General features: G+C 41.2%; 1 protein-coding gene across 1 annotated transcript; it reads left to right on the forward strand.

Moving 5' to 3' along the window:
- Positions 1-3,411: 3,411 nt before the first annotated feature.
- On the forward strand, positions 3,412-15,166 carry LOC115895915 (immunoglobulin superfamily member 2-like; the record flags this gene model as incomplete). The annotated part of the gene is made up of 6 exons (XM_030926457.1): positions 3,412-3,808; positions 5,124-5,540; positions 6,992-7,378; positions 10,539-10,922; positions 11,611-12,015; positions 15,011-15,166. Coding segments are annotated over exons 1-6 (1,837 nt in total), but the record flags the coding sequence as incomplete, so codon positions are not given.
- Positions 15,167-15,172: the final 6 nt, after the last annotated feature.

Here is a 15,172-nt window from a genome sequence, read left to right on the forward strand (position 1 = left end):
TAAGACCTTTCAAAACAGTTCAGTGGATTCCCATTGCCTAATGAATCAAGTCCAGACTTCTAAATGTGATAGTCAAGTCCTTTCTGCTCTGGATCCAAAATTGCTATCCAGTTTTACCTCTCTCTATTAATCTTCATGCAGCACCCCCCCATCCAGTTGATTACTCCTTATTTTTGAATAAGTCTTTTGATTCCTACTCACAGAGTCTTGCCATGAAATCTCTTTTACCTAAAATGCCCTGTCTCCCCGTTTACCTTGTCATAATCTTCCCAATTCTCCAAAATCCATTTCTAATGCCATCTCTTATGCCATCTCCATAAACCTACTTCCCTCCCCTCAAAATGTAGTCCCTCCTCTTCTTCAAAATTTTTGAAGCACTTTTATTATATGTTTTCCATAGAGAGATGACTACTATCCACTTGACTGGATTATAAAATCCAGAACAGAATCTAGCCTAAATTCATCTTCATATCTTAGTCCATCAAGCATGAGAAATACTGTAAGTGGTTGAATAAGTATTTATTGAATTGGCAAATAAAGCAGTAGAAAAAGAAGTATGTGTTTTCACAATAAAAATTTTCAAATGTGGTACCCATCTTGCTGAAAAGTGATGGGAAATGTTAGAGAAGTGTTGCCTAGCCACCAAAAATAACATCATTTGTAGAAACATGCCTTGATATAAGTAGGTTAATGGTACCTCAAAAGCCACATTAAAAAATATTTTTATTGTGAAATACAACATAAGAAAATATTAATAAAACATAAATTTCGGTTAACAAATAAGTAAAAAGTAAAATCTATATAATATCTACCAGGTCAAGAAATAGAATATTACCAAGACCTAGAAGCACCCACCCAGCCCGCAGTGTGCCCCATCAAATCACAGACGCTCCCCCAACGCAATCACTTTCCTGACTTTCATGATAACCACTTCCTAGTTTGCTTTTTTTTTTTGAGATGGAGTTGCCCAGGCTGGAGTGCAGTGATGCAGTCTTGGCTCACTCCAACCTCTGCCTCCCAGGTTCAAGCAATTCTCTTGCCTCAGCTTCTGTAATAGCTGGAATTACAGGCACCTGCCACTATGCCTGGCTAATTTTGTATTTTTAATAGAGACGGGGTTTCACCATGTTGGCCAGGCTAGTCTTAAACTCCTGGCCTCAAGTGATCTGCCCACCTTGGCCTCCCAAAGTGCTGGGATTACAGGCATAAACCACCTCACCTGGTCATTTCCTAGTTTTTTGCTGATGATTTTACCCCTTATGTATGCATCACTAAGCAATACAGTGTGGTTTTACCTGTTTTTAAACTTTATAAACAGTAGGATTATTCTGTATAGAGTCACAAGGATTCAGAAGTGTTTTTGTATCTTTCATTGAACGTAGTCACTCATGTTATTGCAAATAGTTGTAATTGTTGATTTTTATTTCTATATAACATTCCACTTTATGACTGTACCACAGTTTATCCAGTCTACTGTTGATGGACATATGGGTTGTATCTTGTTTGAGGCTTTAATGAGCAGTGTAGCTGTGCATATTCTTTCACACATAGCTTGGTACACATATTTCTCTAAGATGGCATTGCTGAAAAGTGTTTTAAACTGCCACTGTAGTATAACTTGTTGGTAAGTAATAATTTACATTTTCCTAAGGTGGTCTAACTTCTGTTCCTGGATTCTTATTACAAAAAGAGCATGATATAAATATGTCACATTAATTTGGACTTATGAATAAAAGTATTCTAAATTATTATAGAGGCTGGGTGCAGTGGCTCACACCTGGAATCCCAGCACTTTAGGAGGCTGAGCCAGGCAGATCACTTGAGGTCAGGAGTTCGAGACCAGCCTGGCCAACATGGTGAAACCCTGTCTCTACAAAAATACAAAACTTATCCGGGCGTTGTGGTCCATGCCTGTAATCCCAGCTACTCAGGAGGCTGAGGCAGGAGAATCACTTGAACCTGGGAGACAAAGGTTGCAGTGAGCCAAGATTGTACCACAACACTCCAGCCTGGGTGACAGAGCAAGACAATCTCAAAAAAAAAAAAGAAAAAAAATTATTACTAGAAATGTGTGTGGTTGGCTGACTAGTTGGTTGACTGTTGGTTGGTTTCCCAATTTTAGATTGAGCATACATATATGAGATATATGCACCTGACTGCCTCAGGTGACCACTTACCTTTTCTTCCCTTTTGCCCTTTTTTGTATTCCCTTCTATCCCTTAGAACTATTTTCATTTCATCCCAGATTCCTATACTCAGTCTTTTTGTGTTCTCTGTAATGTCCTTTTTCCTTTCCCTCACTTTTTTTTTTCCACTCTAGTCTCCTTACTCTTTGTCCCTGTGGAGTCACAAAATGCAGCAGAGGCTCTGCTTCCTCCTCATCTTCTTATGAACTCTGTTCAGTTAACTCCATAAAGCCAGCAATCTCTCCCTGTCTGGCCCTTCCGATGTCTTCCAATCCTGTCTTTCCTCTTACTGTACCCTGGGCCCCTAGTAAAAGAACTGGCCACCCTTGTGGCATGTCTTTGACCTTTCTGCAACACAAAATGAACTAGCCTTTAATATCAATCATAGTAAGTAAAGATATGCTTTTTGATTTCTGAAAAATGATTGATCTAAAAAATTTGTCAAATGAAATGTTACCATTTAATCATGTTTTTTTCCTTTAGACCTAATACTTGAGATTTGTTCTAATAGAAAACATTCCCTAGTACTCCCAACGGAAAACTTTTGGTAAGAACAAAGCTAAAATAAATTCTAATCCCAGAACCTGCTGGATTTTACAGTCATCTATTAGGAAGCTTTTCAGTAAAACCCTTTCTTTAAGAAATGACAAAACAAAACCAAAAAACCCTCCACAGAATAAAAAGGAAGTGCTGCTGCCTCTTCAGATGCTAATTGTGGCTAGTCTTGCAACAGACCTGGCTAGGAGCTACAAATAGTTCAACCAACCAGCTAGAAAAATCATGGCACCAAGGGCAGAGCCCTAGACTTTGCATCTCCAGCAACTACTTCTCTGGGAACTGCCCGATGGCACCAGGCACCCTGGAATTTGAGGCTTGAGGAAGTATATGCCAATTTTTTCATAAAATAATGTAAAATTGTCATACATTTATTTGCTTTAAAATAAGTACACTTCGATCAGCAGATGTTTTATAGAAGTGGTCATGTTACATTGATGAAGCTAAACTTTTTTTAAGAGACTGAAGAGTACTATAGAAGTTAAAGTTATAAAAGAACAATTAACTCATCAAGCGATTCCACTGCTGCTCAGCCTGAAGAAGATGTTGAACATTTGAGTTGATTATAGCTAATAACCTGTGATCTCATTTACCAGAATTGTAATACAAGGAAATACATAATGTGGTACACTGGGAACGGGAACACTAATCTCTTTTTATTCCCCTTTCTTTCTTCTACTTGCAAGCTAAGCTCAGCATTGGCCAGAGAGAAGTAACAGTTCAGAAAGGACCACTGTTTAGAGCTGAAGGTTACCCAGTCAGCATTGGCTGCAATGTAACTGGCCACCAGGGACCTTCTGAGCAGCATTTCCAGTGGTCTGTTTACCTGCCAACAAACCCGACCCAGGAAGTCCAGATCATTAGCACCAAGGATGCTGCCTTCTCTTACGCAGTATATACGCAGCGGGTGCGAAGCGGAGACATCTACGTGGAGAGGGTCCAGGGCAACTCAGTCTTGTTGCACATCTCAAAGCTCCAGATGAAGGATGCTGGCGAGTATGAGTGTCACACACCGAACACTGATGAGAAATACTATGGGAGCTACAGTGCAAAGACTAATCTAATTGGTAAGCTGCTTGTCCACTTTTGCTCGCCAGCCCCTGAGAAGCCAGAGTCTCCACCATCACAATATCTTGCAATGTGACATGGCTTTATATTGTTCCATGTTCTTTGGGAAAAGAGCCCATATACCCTTGTGGATATTTTGGAGATATGTCACAAGGGGGTATCTCATATTCTCTAAAATTATGTTTCTTTTTCTCAATTATCTTTGCCATATTTAGATGGCGTGTGGTTTTCCCAAGGCCTTGTCCACAGCTATCCATAGATTGCTAATAGCAACAGCATTCAACAAAGCTATGAGAGTTCTCCCTGTGTTGTCTCTGCTTGGAGGCAGAAGAGTAATTTGACAAGAGAGCTGGTACCATAGGTGATAAGTCATTAACTTAGAAATGATTATTCTCAAACTACCATTCTCAAACATATTTATATATTGGGAAAGGGTCATAGTCTTTGCAGTTGTCACTTTGTCCCTTTGTCTGGAATATCTATCACCCCCTTTTCAGCTTAACAAACTCCTACATATACTTCAGGACCCAGTTTAGACACTGCCTCTTCTGTGGAACTCATCTTGACTGCTTGGGCAGAATTCCCACTTTTGTTTCTTTCAGATTGTCTGTTCATACCACTACTATCAGCATGCATCCGGTTATATGGTAACTGGCTGTTTGTATGCCTCTCTCTCATCACATCCTCAGCTTCTACTCAGTGGCTAGCACTGAGTAGATGCTCGGTCACACTGGTTGATTAAATCTAAGTGTTGCTTTCATATAAGCTTAGGCTGTGTGATTTCATTTTAAGAAAACAAGAACGGTAGGGTAGTAAGACAGTTACCAAAACTTTAGTAAAGATTGCATTTGGGCTCTAAATGATACATTTTAACAGACATTATTACATTATTACAGAGCCTTATAGAGGAGCAGGTTAAGGCCCAGGGAGGTGAAGTGACATGCCCAAGTCCATGTAGTAGGGACGGATGTAGGACCAGAATCTAAGATTTCTCTGTCCCAGTGCTTTATCCCTTTAAATACATGCTTTGTGTCTGAGTAGCTCAATTGGTTACAGCCTATGCTAATGAATCAAAGTGAGGGTCAACACATTGGTGAGACATTTACTTTGCCAAGTTCTGTAGACTATACATAGATGCCAGTGTTCCCATTAGCAACAGAGAAAGCATATGGATAGGAAGGCATATGGCAAGTGGAAAACCAACTCAAAGTCTGTGTGCTTTACATATGGTAGCTCGGGGCGCCATCTTCACCTAAGGAGGCCCACTGGACAAGCACTGGGCCAGTCACATTATTATCACTCCTTTGTTTCCAGTTATTCCAGATACCCTCTCTGCCACCATGAGTTCTCAGACTCTCAGTAAGGAGGAAGGTGAGCCATTAGCCCTCACCTGTGAGGCATCAAAAGCCACAGCCCAACATACACACCTCTCTGTCACCTGGTACCTAACACAGGATGGAGGAGGAAGCCAAGCCACCAAGATTATTTCTCTCTCCAAAGATTTTATATTGGTCCCTGGGCCCTTGTATACAGACCGGTTTGCAGCCAGTGACGTACGGCTCAACAAACTGGGGGCCACTACGTTCAGGCTGTCCATAGAGAGGCTCCAATCCTCAGATCAGGGTCAGCTGTTCTGTGAAGCAATGGAATGGATTCAGGATCCAGATGAAACCTGGATATTCATCACTAAAAAGCAGACCGATCAAACCACTCTGAGGATCCAGCCAGCAGGTAATTATCTTCCTACGAAATTCATTAATACACTAGTATTAGGTAGTGGGTATTTATGAGGTATGTTTTAATTTTTGTTCTAATCCTTTGTTGGCTCTAAAAAAATTGGCTAGAAAGTTTGATTTGATTTTGTATTTTTGTCATCTGAGAAGCATAACTAAGAGGGAGGACATTCAGTTTTGGCTCTGCCCACAGATTCTTTGTGGGATAAGGTCTACTCAGTGGTGAGATTGATTCCACAAGCCAGTCATGGAAGTAGTTTTGTTACCATTTTTACCAGTCTCTGTGTTCGCACATTATCTACATTATCTAATTTAGTTGTAACCCACCACCCTATGAGGCAAGTAGTTGAGTCTCCATTTTAAAAATGAGGACTCTGAACCTCAGACATGCTAGATGCGCTGCGTAAGGCCACCCAGCTGGTGAGAGTGGGGCTGGTCTTCAAAGGCAGGCCTGTCTCTCTCCAAAGCCCACTCAGCACAGACAGCTGGGCCTCAGAGTAGCTCCAGTTTCCAACATGAAGCCTTGTCTTCGTCAGTGCTAGGATTTCCTTCCACCCGCCCCCTTTCCCAACTTGGAATGCAGTCACTTTCCTTTTTTATCATTTTTTTAATTAAAAAAAATTTTTTAAGGACAGGGTCTTGCTATGTTGCCCAGGCTGGCCCTGAACTCCTGGGCTCAAGCAATCCTCCTGCCTCGGCCTCCCAAAGGGCTGGGATTTCAGGCATGAGCCACCACACCCGGCCTGCTGTCACTTTTCATAATCTTTTGGCATTTTTGTCAAAGCAAGTATAAAGGCCTTGTCTATGATTCTTGGTCTCTCCCTATAGGCTTTTGTCCAACAGGATTGGTTACTAAACATATACTGTATACCCATTGCTAAAAGCAATGATCCAATGGTGGATCATTAAAGTTTTTTTCTTGATTAAAAAGAGTGTTACTGTATTCCACTAAAAATTGTCCTGTTGGCCTCAAGTATCCAAGTTACACTCATGAGTCCTATGGAGCAATATCACATGTGCTTTTTAACTTCAGAAAATTCTGCTGGATATTCTTAGCCAAAAAAGAGAGTAAGAAATCACAATTTACAGCAATTCAGTATAAAATATTTAATTTAATATATATATTTAATTTAGTATATAATATTTTAATTTTTAATTTAAAAAGCATACATTACTGTAAGCATCATACATTTGTGCATACATCTTGCTTACTAAGAGTGCATTCAGAAAACCATAAGTACTGCCCTTTCTGGGTGATTTAAGGAAGAGTCATGAGTGTTTTTTACTCTAAGGATTTTTTTTTTTTTGGTTTACCTACCAGTATAGAGCTGAACTCGCACATAAAATGTGATCCCTGTGGCATCCTTCCAGAGGGTGTCATCTCTCTCTTGTACTGAAAGGACAGAGGCTGTGGGCTCTCTAAGTACCTGCCTTGCTTTTGTTTCCCAGTGAAAGATTTTCAAGTCAACATTACAGCTGACAGCTTGTTTGCTGAAGGGAAATCCTTAGAACTGGTTTGCCTGGTTGTAGGCAGTGGCCGTGACCCACAGCTTCAAGGCATTTGGTTCTTCAATGGGACTGAAATTGCTCACATTGATGCTGGTGGAGTCCTGGGCCTGAAGAATGACTACAAAGAGAGAGCAAGTCAAGGAGAGCTCCAGGTCTCAAAGTTAGGCCCCAAAGCTTTCTCTCTCAAGATCTTCTCTCTGGGCCCAGAGGATGAAGGCACCTACAGATGTGTGGTAGCAGAGGTCATGAGAACACACACAGCTTCCTGGCAGGTGCTTCAGAGAAAGCAGTCACCAGACAGCCACGTGCACCTGAGGAAGCCAGCAGGTATGTGAAGTCAAGACCTGGCATGCATTGGGCTGCTTTCAGATGCCCCCTTGTCAGTAGAAGACCCCTTTGTGGATACAATGGGGATCTTCATGAAGAGCAGGTTTCAATCAGATCACATTGGAGGTGGAGTGGAGTGGAGTGAAGGAAGGCACCCAAACTAGCTGGAGACCCGAGTCCTATTCCTGGGTCATTTACTTAGGCTGCGACCATGAACACACCACTTTACGTCTCTAAGTCTCAGCTCCCTCATCTGTAAAATGATGGCACACAACTAGATGGTCTTTAAGTTCCTTCTTGCTGGCTTAGAGTCTAAGCCCTCTGCCTTTGTGTGTGTGTGTGTGTGTGTGTGTGTGTGTGTGTGATATGAATAGGTTAAGAGTAAAAAGCTACACTTTGTCCTCCTTCCTGGGGAATGAACACCCGTGTTATCCTACCTTGAGACTCTGCTGGCATTTTTCAACTGCCTTCTGTTAATCTCCTACTATGTTGACCTGGTGTGGGAGATAGTACTTAGTCATAATTCTGACTCACAGTAAGAAACGAAGAGGTAATTGAATTGATAGTGGGCAGACTCCATCCTCTGCATTTTGCTGTGATGTGGTGAGACGCCGGTCCAAATGGTTCTGAGTGTCTGCAAGCACAGAACTGAGGAAACCACGCAGTTTACCTTTACTTTATGAAGGTTGGGCGACCTTAAACATGTTTGAATAATCATTGCTTTTTGTGTGGAGAAAAACAGACAAATCTACAACTAATATAAGGATTCACTAGGCTGGGTTTAAATTCAAAGTCCAGAAGGATTAATTGCCCCAAAATTTTTTTAATGTTTTCAATGTTCAAAAACTGAGCTGAAAAAAAGATGTCCTTGTTGCACTGGCTTATTGGAGACATCTCCAAAGATAGATAAATTTTCCTTTCATGTTCTCTAATACGCCATTTACTAGGAATGAAGATGCACCGATTTGGCCTGGAGTGGCAGGCCAGGAAGTATGTTGTGTTCGCTTTCACACTGAACTTTTGGTCTGACTTTCTAGAATTAAGGAAAAACAATATAGGTGGGGTTTACATATTTATGCAGAGATAAGTTTCTGCTTTATGCATCTCAGCCTTCTCTGGAACATATCTGCAGGCTTTTGTAAACCTGGTATGTGGGAATTTCACCTTAAGGGGAACTTCAGGGTACACAGCTGATAATCCTATCAATAGGGTCATCTTCTAAAACTAAAAATAGTTCTTTGTATAGGCTGGAGTCTACACTGGGCTTACTATGTAGACACAGAAAAAGTTATTAGCAAATTTATTAAGGATCCTGTTTAGCATTCTGTTTTGAAAGTCAAACGTTACTTGAAGTATTAGCAACATTTTATCATTTATGAATATTTTAATCACCCATTACCGTTGTGAATGTGTAACTTACACACATTTCGTAAGTTTATTACTTCTTACCAAAAGGCAGTAATGGCCACAATGAACTAAGGAAACATCATTTAAAAAAAAAAAATCATGTTAGTTTAAACTAAACTAATCATCACTAAATCACATTATCTTAAAGTGGTGAGATTATGAGTAATAATTTCCCCTCCAATTTCTAAACTTCAGTTATGAGTCTATTTTTAACTTGAAAAAAATTAAATTTGAAAGCAGATTTGCTCTTTTTAAAAACATATTTATGGACATTAACCTTCATTCTGTCTTTGTTACTTATGTATATGTATGCATAAAACAGTCAAAGACTGAACTCCTTCCTCCGCAGGGAAGAACAATTTGCAAATTTAGATCCTATTTAGATTTCTAATGCCAGTTCTACTTTATTTTCCTCTTTTGCTTTGAATTACCTCTGCTTTTGCCAGAGCCTATCATTAAACACTAATGCTAGCAGCCAACCTTTACTAAGTACTTTCCCTAGCCATCCAGGCTAAGCTCTTTGCATGTGCCATTTGTTCAGTCTTCTCAACAATGCAGCAAGGTGAGCACTATTATTATCTTCATTTTTACAGAAAAGAAAACTGAGGCTCAGAGAGGTCAAATATGTTGCCCAGGGCAATTCTGACTCCAGGAGCTGTGGCCTTAAATTAGTGCTGGGCTGCCCAGAATGTACAATCTCCTGCTGTATCTCTACATTGCTCACAAAGCAACCAGGACAAGACCTTGCAGAATTCATGTTTTTGAATGAATGTGTTTGTTGAATGATGACTTGAATTTCCTATCTGAGAGTCAAATTTACATTTATGGTTTTACACTGTAGTTTAGACATAAGAAGCCTTTCTATTTACAACAATGTGTATCTATATATAATGTATATGTATATATACATGTATTTTCCCCCCAAGTAATTGTTTTTTATAGTAATATTGTGAACAGAGATGTAATTAACAATGTTTCTTCCTCATTCAAACCACTTACTAAACCAATTAGCTTGATTAGGGAAAGATAAGAAAGAGGAAGATCATTTTGAACTGTGAAGGTCCGAATTCTAAAAAACTAAAAATTTAAATAAACACAGCTTTATTAGTTTCAGGCTCTTATATCTACCCTAATTAATATACTAAAACATTACCAGATGTTTGGCCAACTAGATATCCTTAAGGAAGAGTTGATTTAACAAACTAATAAAAAATACGTGCAAGTGATAAATGGCTTAAGTAAGCTGGGCACAGTGGCTCATGCCTGTAATCCCAGCCCTTTAGGAGGCTGACAGGAGGATTGCTTGAGGCCAGAAGTTCAACACCAGCCTAGGTAACAAAGAGAGACCCTATCTCTGCAAAAAATTTAAAAATTAGCCAGCGTGGTGGCATGTGCCTCTAGTCCCAGCTACTGAGGCACGCGGCAGGAGGATCGCTTGAGCCAAGGAGTTTGAGGTTGCAGTGAGTTAAGATCACAGTGCTGTGTTCCAGCCTGCACACACAGCAAGACCCAGTCTTTAGAAATAAATAAATAGTTTAAGGGTAAATACATCCCTCCGATATTCTTTCTGCTATCTTGTTTCCACTGTTTAAGTGTTTGGCAAATCTTTTGCCTGAGGTTGGTGCAAGAGGAAACAGCCCGATTTGACTTGTCACAAACTAGTCAAGTCCTAATTAATGAGATTTCACTGTATTTTAGAAAATTTCTTATTTACCTAAAACAGTATTTTTCTTCTATAATCTGTAACTCACAGCAAGAAGTGTGGTGGTGTCTATCAAGAATAAGCAGCAAGTTGTGTGGGAAGGAGAGACCCTCGCCCTTCTCTGTAAGGCTGGTGGAGCTGAAAGTCCCCTGTCTGTGAGCTGGTGGCACATCCCACAGGACCAGACACAGCCCGAGTTTGTGGCTGGCATGGGGCAGGACGGCACTGTACAGCTGGGTGCCTCCTATGGGGGATCCAGTTACCATGGCAACACAAGGTTGGAGAAAGTGGACTGGGCCACCTTCCAGCTGGAGATCACCTTCACTGCCATCACAGACAGTGGCACATATGAGTGCAGAGTATCTGAGAAGTCTCGGAACCAGGCCAGAGATCTGAGCTGGACTCAGAAGATTTCGGTTACTGTAAAGTCTCTGGGTAAGTGTCAGAGGAAGTCCTTTTCTGCACCTGTATATCACTCAATTCATTCTGCAGTGGAATTGGATTGCGTGTTATCCTGCATCCCCCAGTGATGGTATGTGTACCCTAGGACACAGAGCATAGTCTCTGGCTACCCTCACTGTCAATCAATCTTTAAAGTTTCTTCATCTTTGTAAAGATAATCTTTAGGGTGCAGCTTGTAAATTGTTGTTCAAAGTTAAAAACAAAACCTTATGAATCAGCTTACAGATGAGTATAGCTGAGCCTCTTATCTTCTGGCTTTTGAGAGCTGCATCCCTGGGATTGCAGAGCCCATTGGAGCATGTGCAAAAAAAAGGGTTCTGATACTGAACCCACGCATGGGGGTAAGGGAAGGAGGCCAGACATCTGGGGTGGGGAGTGCTCCACCCACTCAGCAGCAGCTGTCTAAGTAGCAGATTGGGGAAACACTGCCTATTTGTTGTGGCTGCTGGGAACAGTCTTAGAAGAGGATCAACTTTGCAAAATTGAGGTCAGAGTTCAGGACAGACTGTCCTAAGAATCAACTTCTACTCTATAAAATATGAAACTCCAAATGTACAAAATGCGTGGTCCTACTCAAAGAGGTGGCAACTAGAAAAACTTGAAAGTGCTGCATTTTAATCTGGTACACATATTAGAAATTATGTTTCATTTTTCTGTCTAGAGTCAAGTTTACAAGTTAGTCTGATGAGCCGTCAGCCACAAGTGATGTTAACCAACACCTTTGACCTGTCCTGCGTCTTGGGGACTGGTTACTCTGACCTCAAGGTGCCACTCACTGTGACGTGGCAGTTCCGGCCAGCTAGCTCTCACGTCTTCCACCAGCTTATTCGAATCACCCACAATGGCACTATTGAATGGGGGAATTTCCTATCCCAGTTCCAAAAGAAGACGAAAGTTTCACAGTCTTTATTTCGTTCACAACTCCTAGTCCATGATGCCACTGAGGAAGAGACAGGAGTGTATCAGTGTAAAGTAGAAGTTTATGACAGAAATTCCCTATACAACAACCACCCTCCGAGGGCTTCTGCCAGCTCTCACCCATTGAGAATAGCAGTCACTTTACCAGGTAAGTGTGACTTGAAATTAATCCCTGCTTTAAAGACAAACAAATAAATAGCAAGCCTCCCATTCTGGGTAAGTTATAACAATAAAACATAAAATACTTTCTCCCATATTTGTTCTGTCTAAGTAAGCACCACATAATGAATGATACCCAGGTTAACACTGAGTTAGTATGCACGGGTTGGCCACACTGGTTGTTAAAACATTGAAACACCTTCCATGCTGGCTAACTGCTGCTCTCTATCCATTCCCCATTTTCCTCTAAGTTCCCACCATCCAGCAACTAAAGGGTACCACGTGGCACAGCAGGGGGCCTCGAGGACCTGGCTCCAGGAGAGAAGATACGTTTTGGATTGGTCACTGTCCAGGCCTTACCAATTAGTAAACATTTGCAATGTCTCTGCTGGTGGTAGGGATAAGGTAAATTCCACTGGAATACATCCACCTACTTATTTGTAAGGTGTTAATGTATAAGAGTCAGAAAATTTATTATTACAATCACATATAATCCATCTCATCAACTGATAATAGAGCACAGGAGTTAAAAGTGAGATACCACCTAGGCAAAGTTCTGCTGTGTCATGTATCTTCTCTCTCATAGTCTGCATTCTCTTAGGACAGAGTGATGGAGAGACATTGAATTATTTAGTTCTGACAATCACTGGATAGCAGAACAGCTTTGGATGAGCCACTTAATCTGCTCAAGCCTTAGTTACCTGATCTGTAAATTGTTAATGTGCAATTTAAATATGGTAACATATATAACATGCCGAGTACCTGACATACCAAGATGATGCTCAAACGTGGTCACTGTCATTCTCGCTGCCGCTGTGCAACATTTTTGGTAATAGTAATGATCCCCTTGTTCTTGAATTCATGCTTAATTAATTTGTCCTCTCTGTGGTATTTGCAACTGCTGCCCCAATCTGTCTTCTTGAAACTTCCTTTTTCCTTGGCACCATGACACAAGATTTTCTCCTCCACTGATTTATTCTTTAAAGAAAATAGTTTCTCTGGATTTTATTCTTAGCTTTGATCTATTTTCATTCTATACGCTTTCCTGCAATGGACTCATCCCTACCTATGGATACAACCTGTATGTTCACAACTCCCAAATTCATTATCTTGACCAATTTCTCTTCTGATCTCCAGACTCATATATCCAGCTGTCTCCAAGACATGTCTGCACTCATTTTTATGTCAAAACATAAACCCCCCATTATCATCCAAAGCTCTTCCTTCTACATTGCCCCTTATGTCCCCACTCCCCATCAGTGACCCAAGTTGAAAACCTGAGTCATCACAACTCTTATGTTCACCTTGTATCTAAACTCCCATAGTGTGACATGCAAGGCCCTTTATCATCTGGTACATCTGTGTCTTTCCAGCATCATCTCCTTCAACTTTCCATCGTGAATTTGAGCTTCAGCCACACTGAATTACTTGCAGCTCCTCAATGGTCCATGTTCCCTCTTACTTTCAAAATCTTTGGTCAAGTTGCATCTTTTGTGCAGAAATCCTTAACCTCTTCTCCATCAGAATAATTCCTATAAACCGTTAAGACTCAGCTCAGAATTATCTCCTCCAGGAAGTCTCCCCTCGCTCCTGTATTTGGGCTAGGAGACCGTGCTGTGTGCTCAGATAGGCACTTCTACATACCTCTGACTTAACATGAGTGACATGAGGAACAAAAATTTTACACTGAGGCCAGAGGTGGCTCACACCTGTAATCCCACACTTTGGGAGGCCAAGGCAGGCGGATCACTTGACTTCAGGAGTTTGAGACCAGTCTGGCCAACATAGTGAAACCCCGTCTCTACTGAAAATGCACAAATTAGCCAGGCGTGGTGGTGTGCACCTGTAGTCCCAGCTACTCAGGAGGCTGAGGCACGAGAATCACTCTGCACAGGAAGTGGAGGTTGCAGTGAGCCAAGATCATGACACTGCACTCAAGCCTGCGCGACAGAGCAAGACTCCATCTCAAACAAAACAACCAAAAATTTCATACTTGAGAAAGGTTTCTCAAGACTTATTTCAGCTCCACATTCTAAATGTGGAAGACAGAGATCAGGGCAAATATCACTGTGCTGTGGTAGAGTGGCTGTCTGTCTACAAATGGCACTTGGCACCATCTCTAAGCCTCTGTCCCTGTACTTGTCTCCCTCTAGAGTGTGAGCCACTGAGGGAAGATATCCACAGGGCCTGGAATTGTCTGGCACATAATAGTGTGTGCTTCATAAATGTTTGCTGAAGGAAGAGTAAAGAGACCTACTGGCAACATCAATAAGCAGTTACAAAAGTAGAGTGGGTGATGTGAGCAAGACATGAGAAGCAGACTTGGGAACAAGGATTGTCACTCATCTTTCTGACAAAGCAGAAAAGCTGCTGGGGTCAAAGATTAGTTGACTCCACATCCATACGATGTTTCTACAGTTAAGTGGCCGCAAAGATGCACACAGTTTTAATCACTCATGTACAACTTCCTTTTGTTTACCCCTGTTTGAAGGCAGATACAACTAGAGTTTGAAAATTGTGAATCCAGAAATACTCTGCATAGTAAACACACAACAAGCATTAACAGGGCCACTTTCTCCCAATCTGATACATGAAATATGACAAAAGAGATGCTTGTGCTTAAATACTGAAACAGTATCATGTGGAAGAGAGATACTGGGTTGTCTGTGTGACATTCCCTCTACCACACCACCCCTACCAAGCACAGGTGGCACTAGGACTAGTGGATGGAAGTCATGAAGAGATAAAATTTAACTTGATATCAGAAAGCATTCTGGAGTGGCAGAGCTGTCCAAAGATGAAATGGGCTGCCTTGTCAGCTAGTGATGTTGTTCAAGCTGGATGAGCAGTGAGCGGGGCTACTGTAGAGGGAGTTCACCCATATGATGGCGGGAGGATGCAGTATCATACTTGACCTCTAATGTCTCGACTACCTTAACTTTCTGTTTTGTAGCAAAGTAACTGTTTCCATTTTTTAAATTTAGATAGCAAGCTAAAAGTGAATTCAAGGAGTCAAGTCCAAGAGCTCTCCATCAACTCCAACACTGATATAGAATGTAGCATCTTGTCCCGGTCCAGTGGAAACCTTCAGTTAGCCATTAGTTGGTATTTTTCTCCTATTTCCACTAATGCCTCCTGGCTAAAGA

This window comes from Rhinopithecus roxellana, unplaced genomic scaffold, assembly GCF_007565055.1.
Source record: "Rhinopithecus roxellana isolate Shanxi Qingling unplaced genomic scaffold, ASM756505v1 contig3780, whole genome shotgun sequence".
NCBI lineage: Eukaryota > Metazoa > Chordata > Mammalia > Primates > Cercopithecidae > Rhinopithecus > Rhinopithecus roxellana.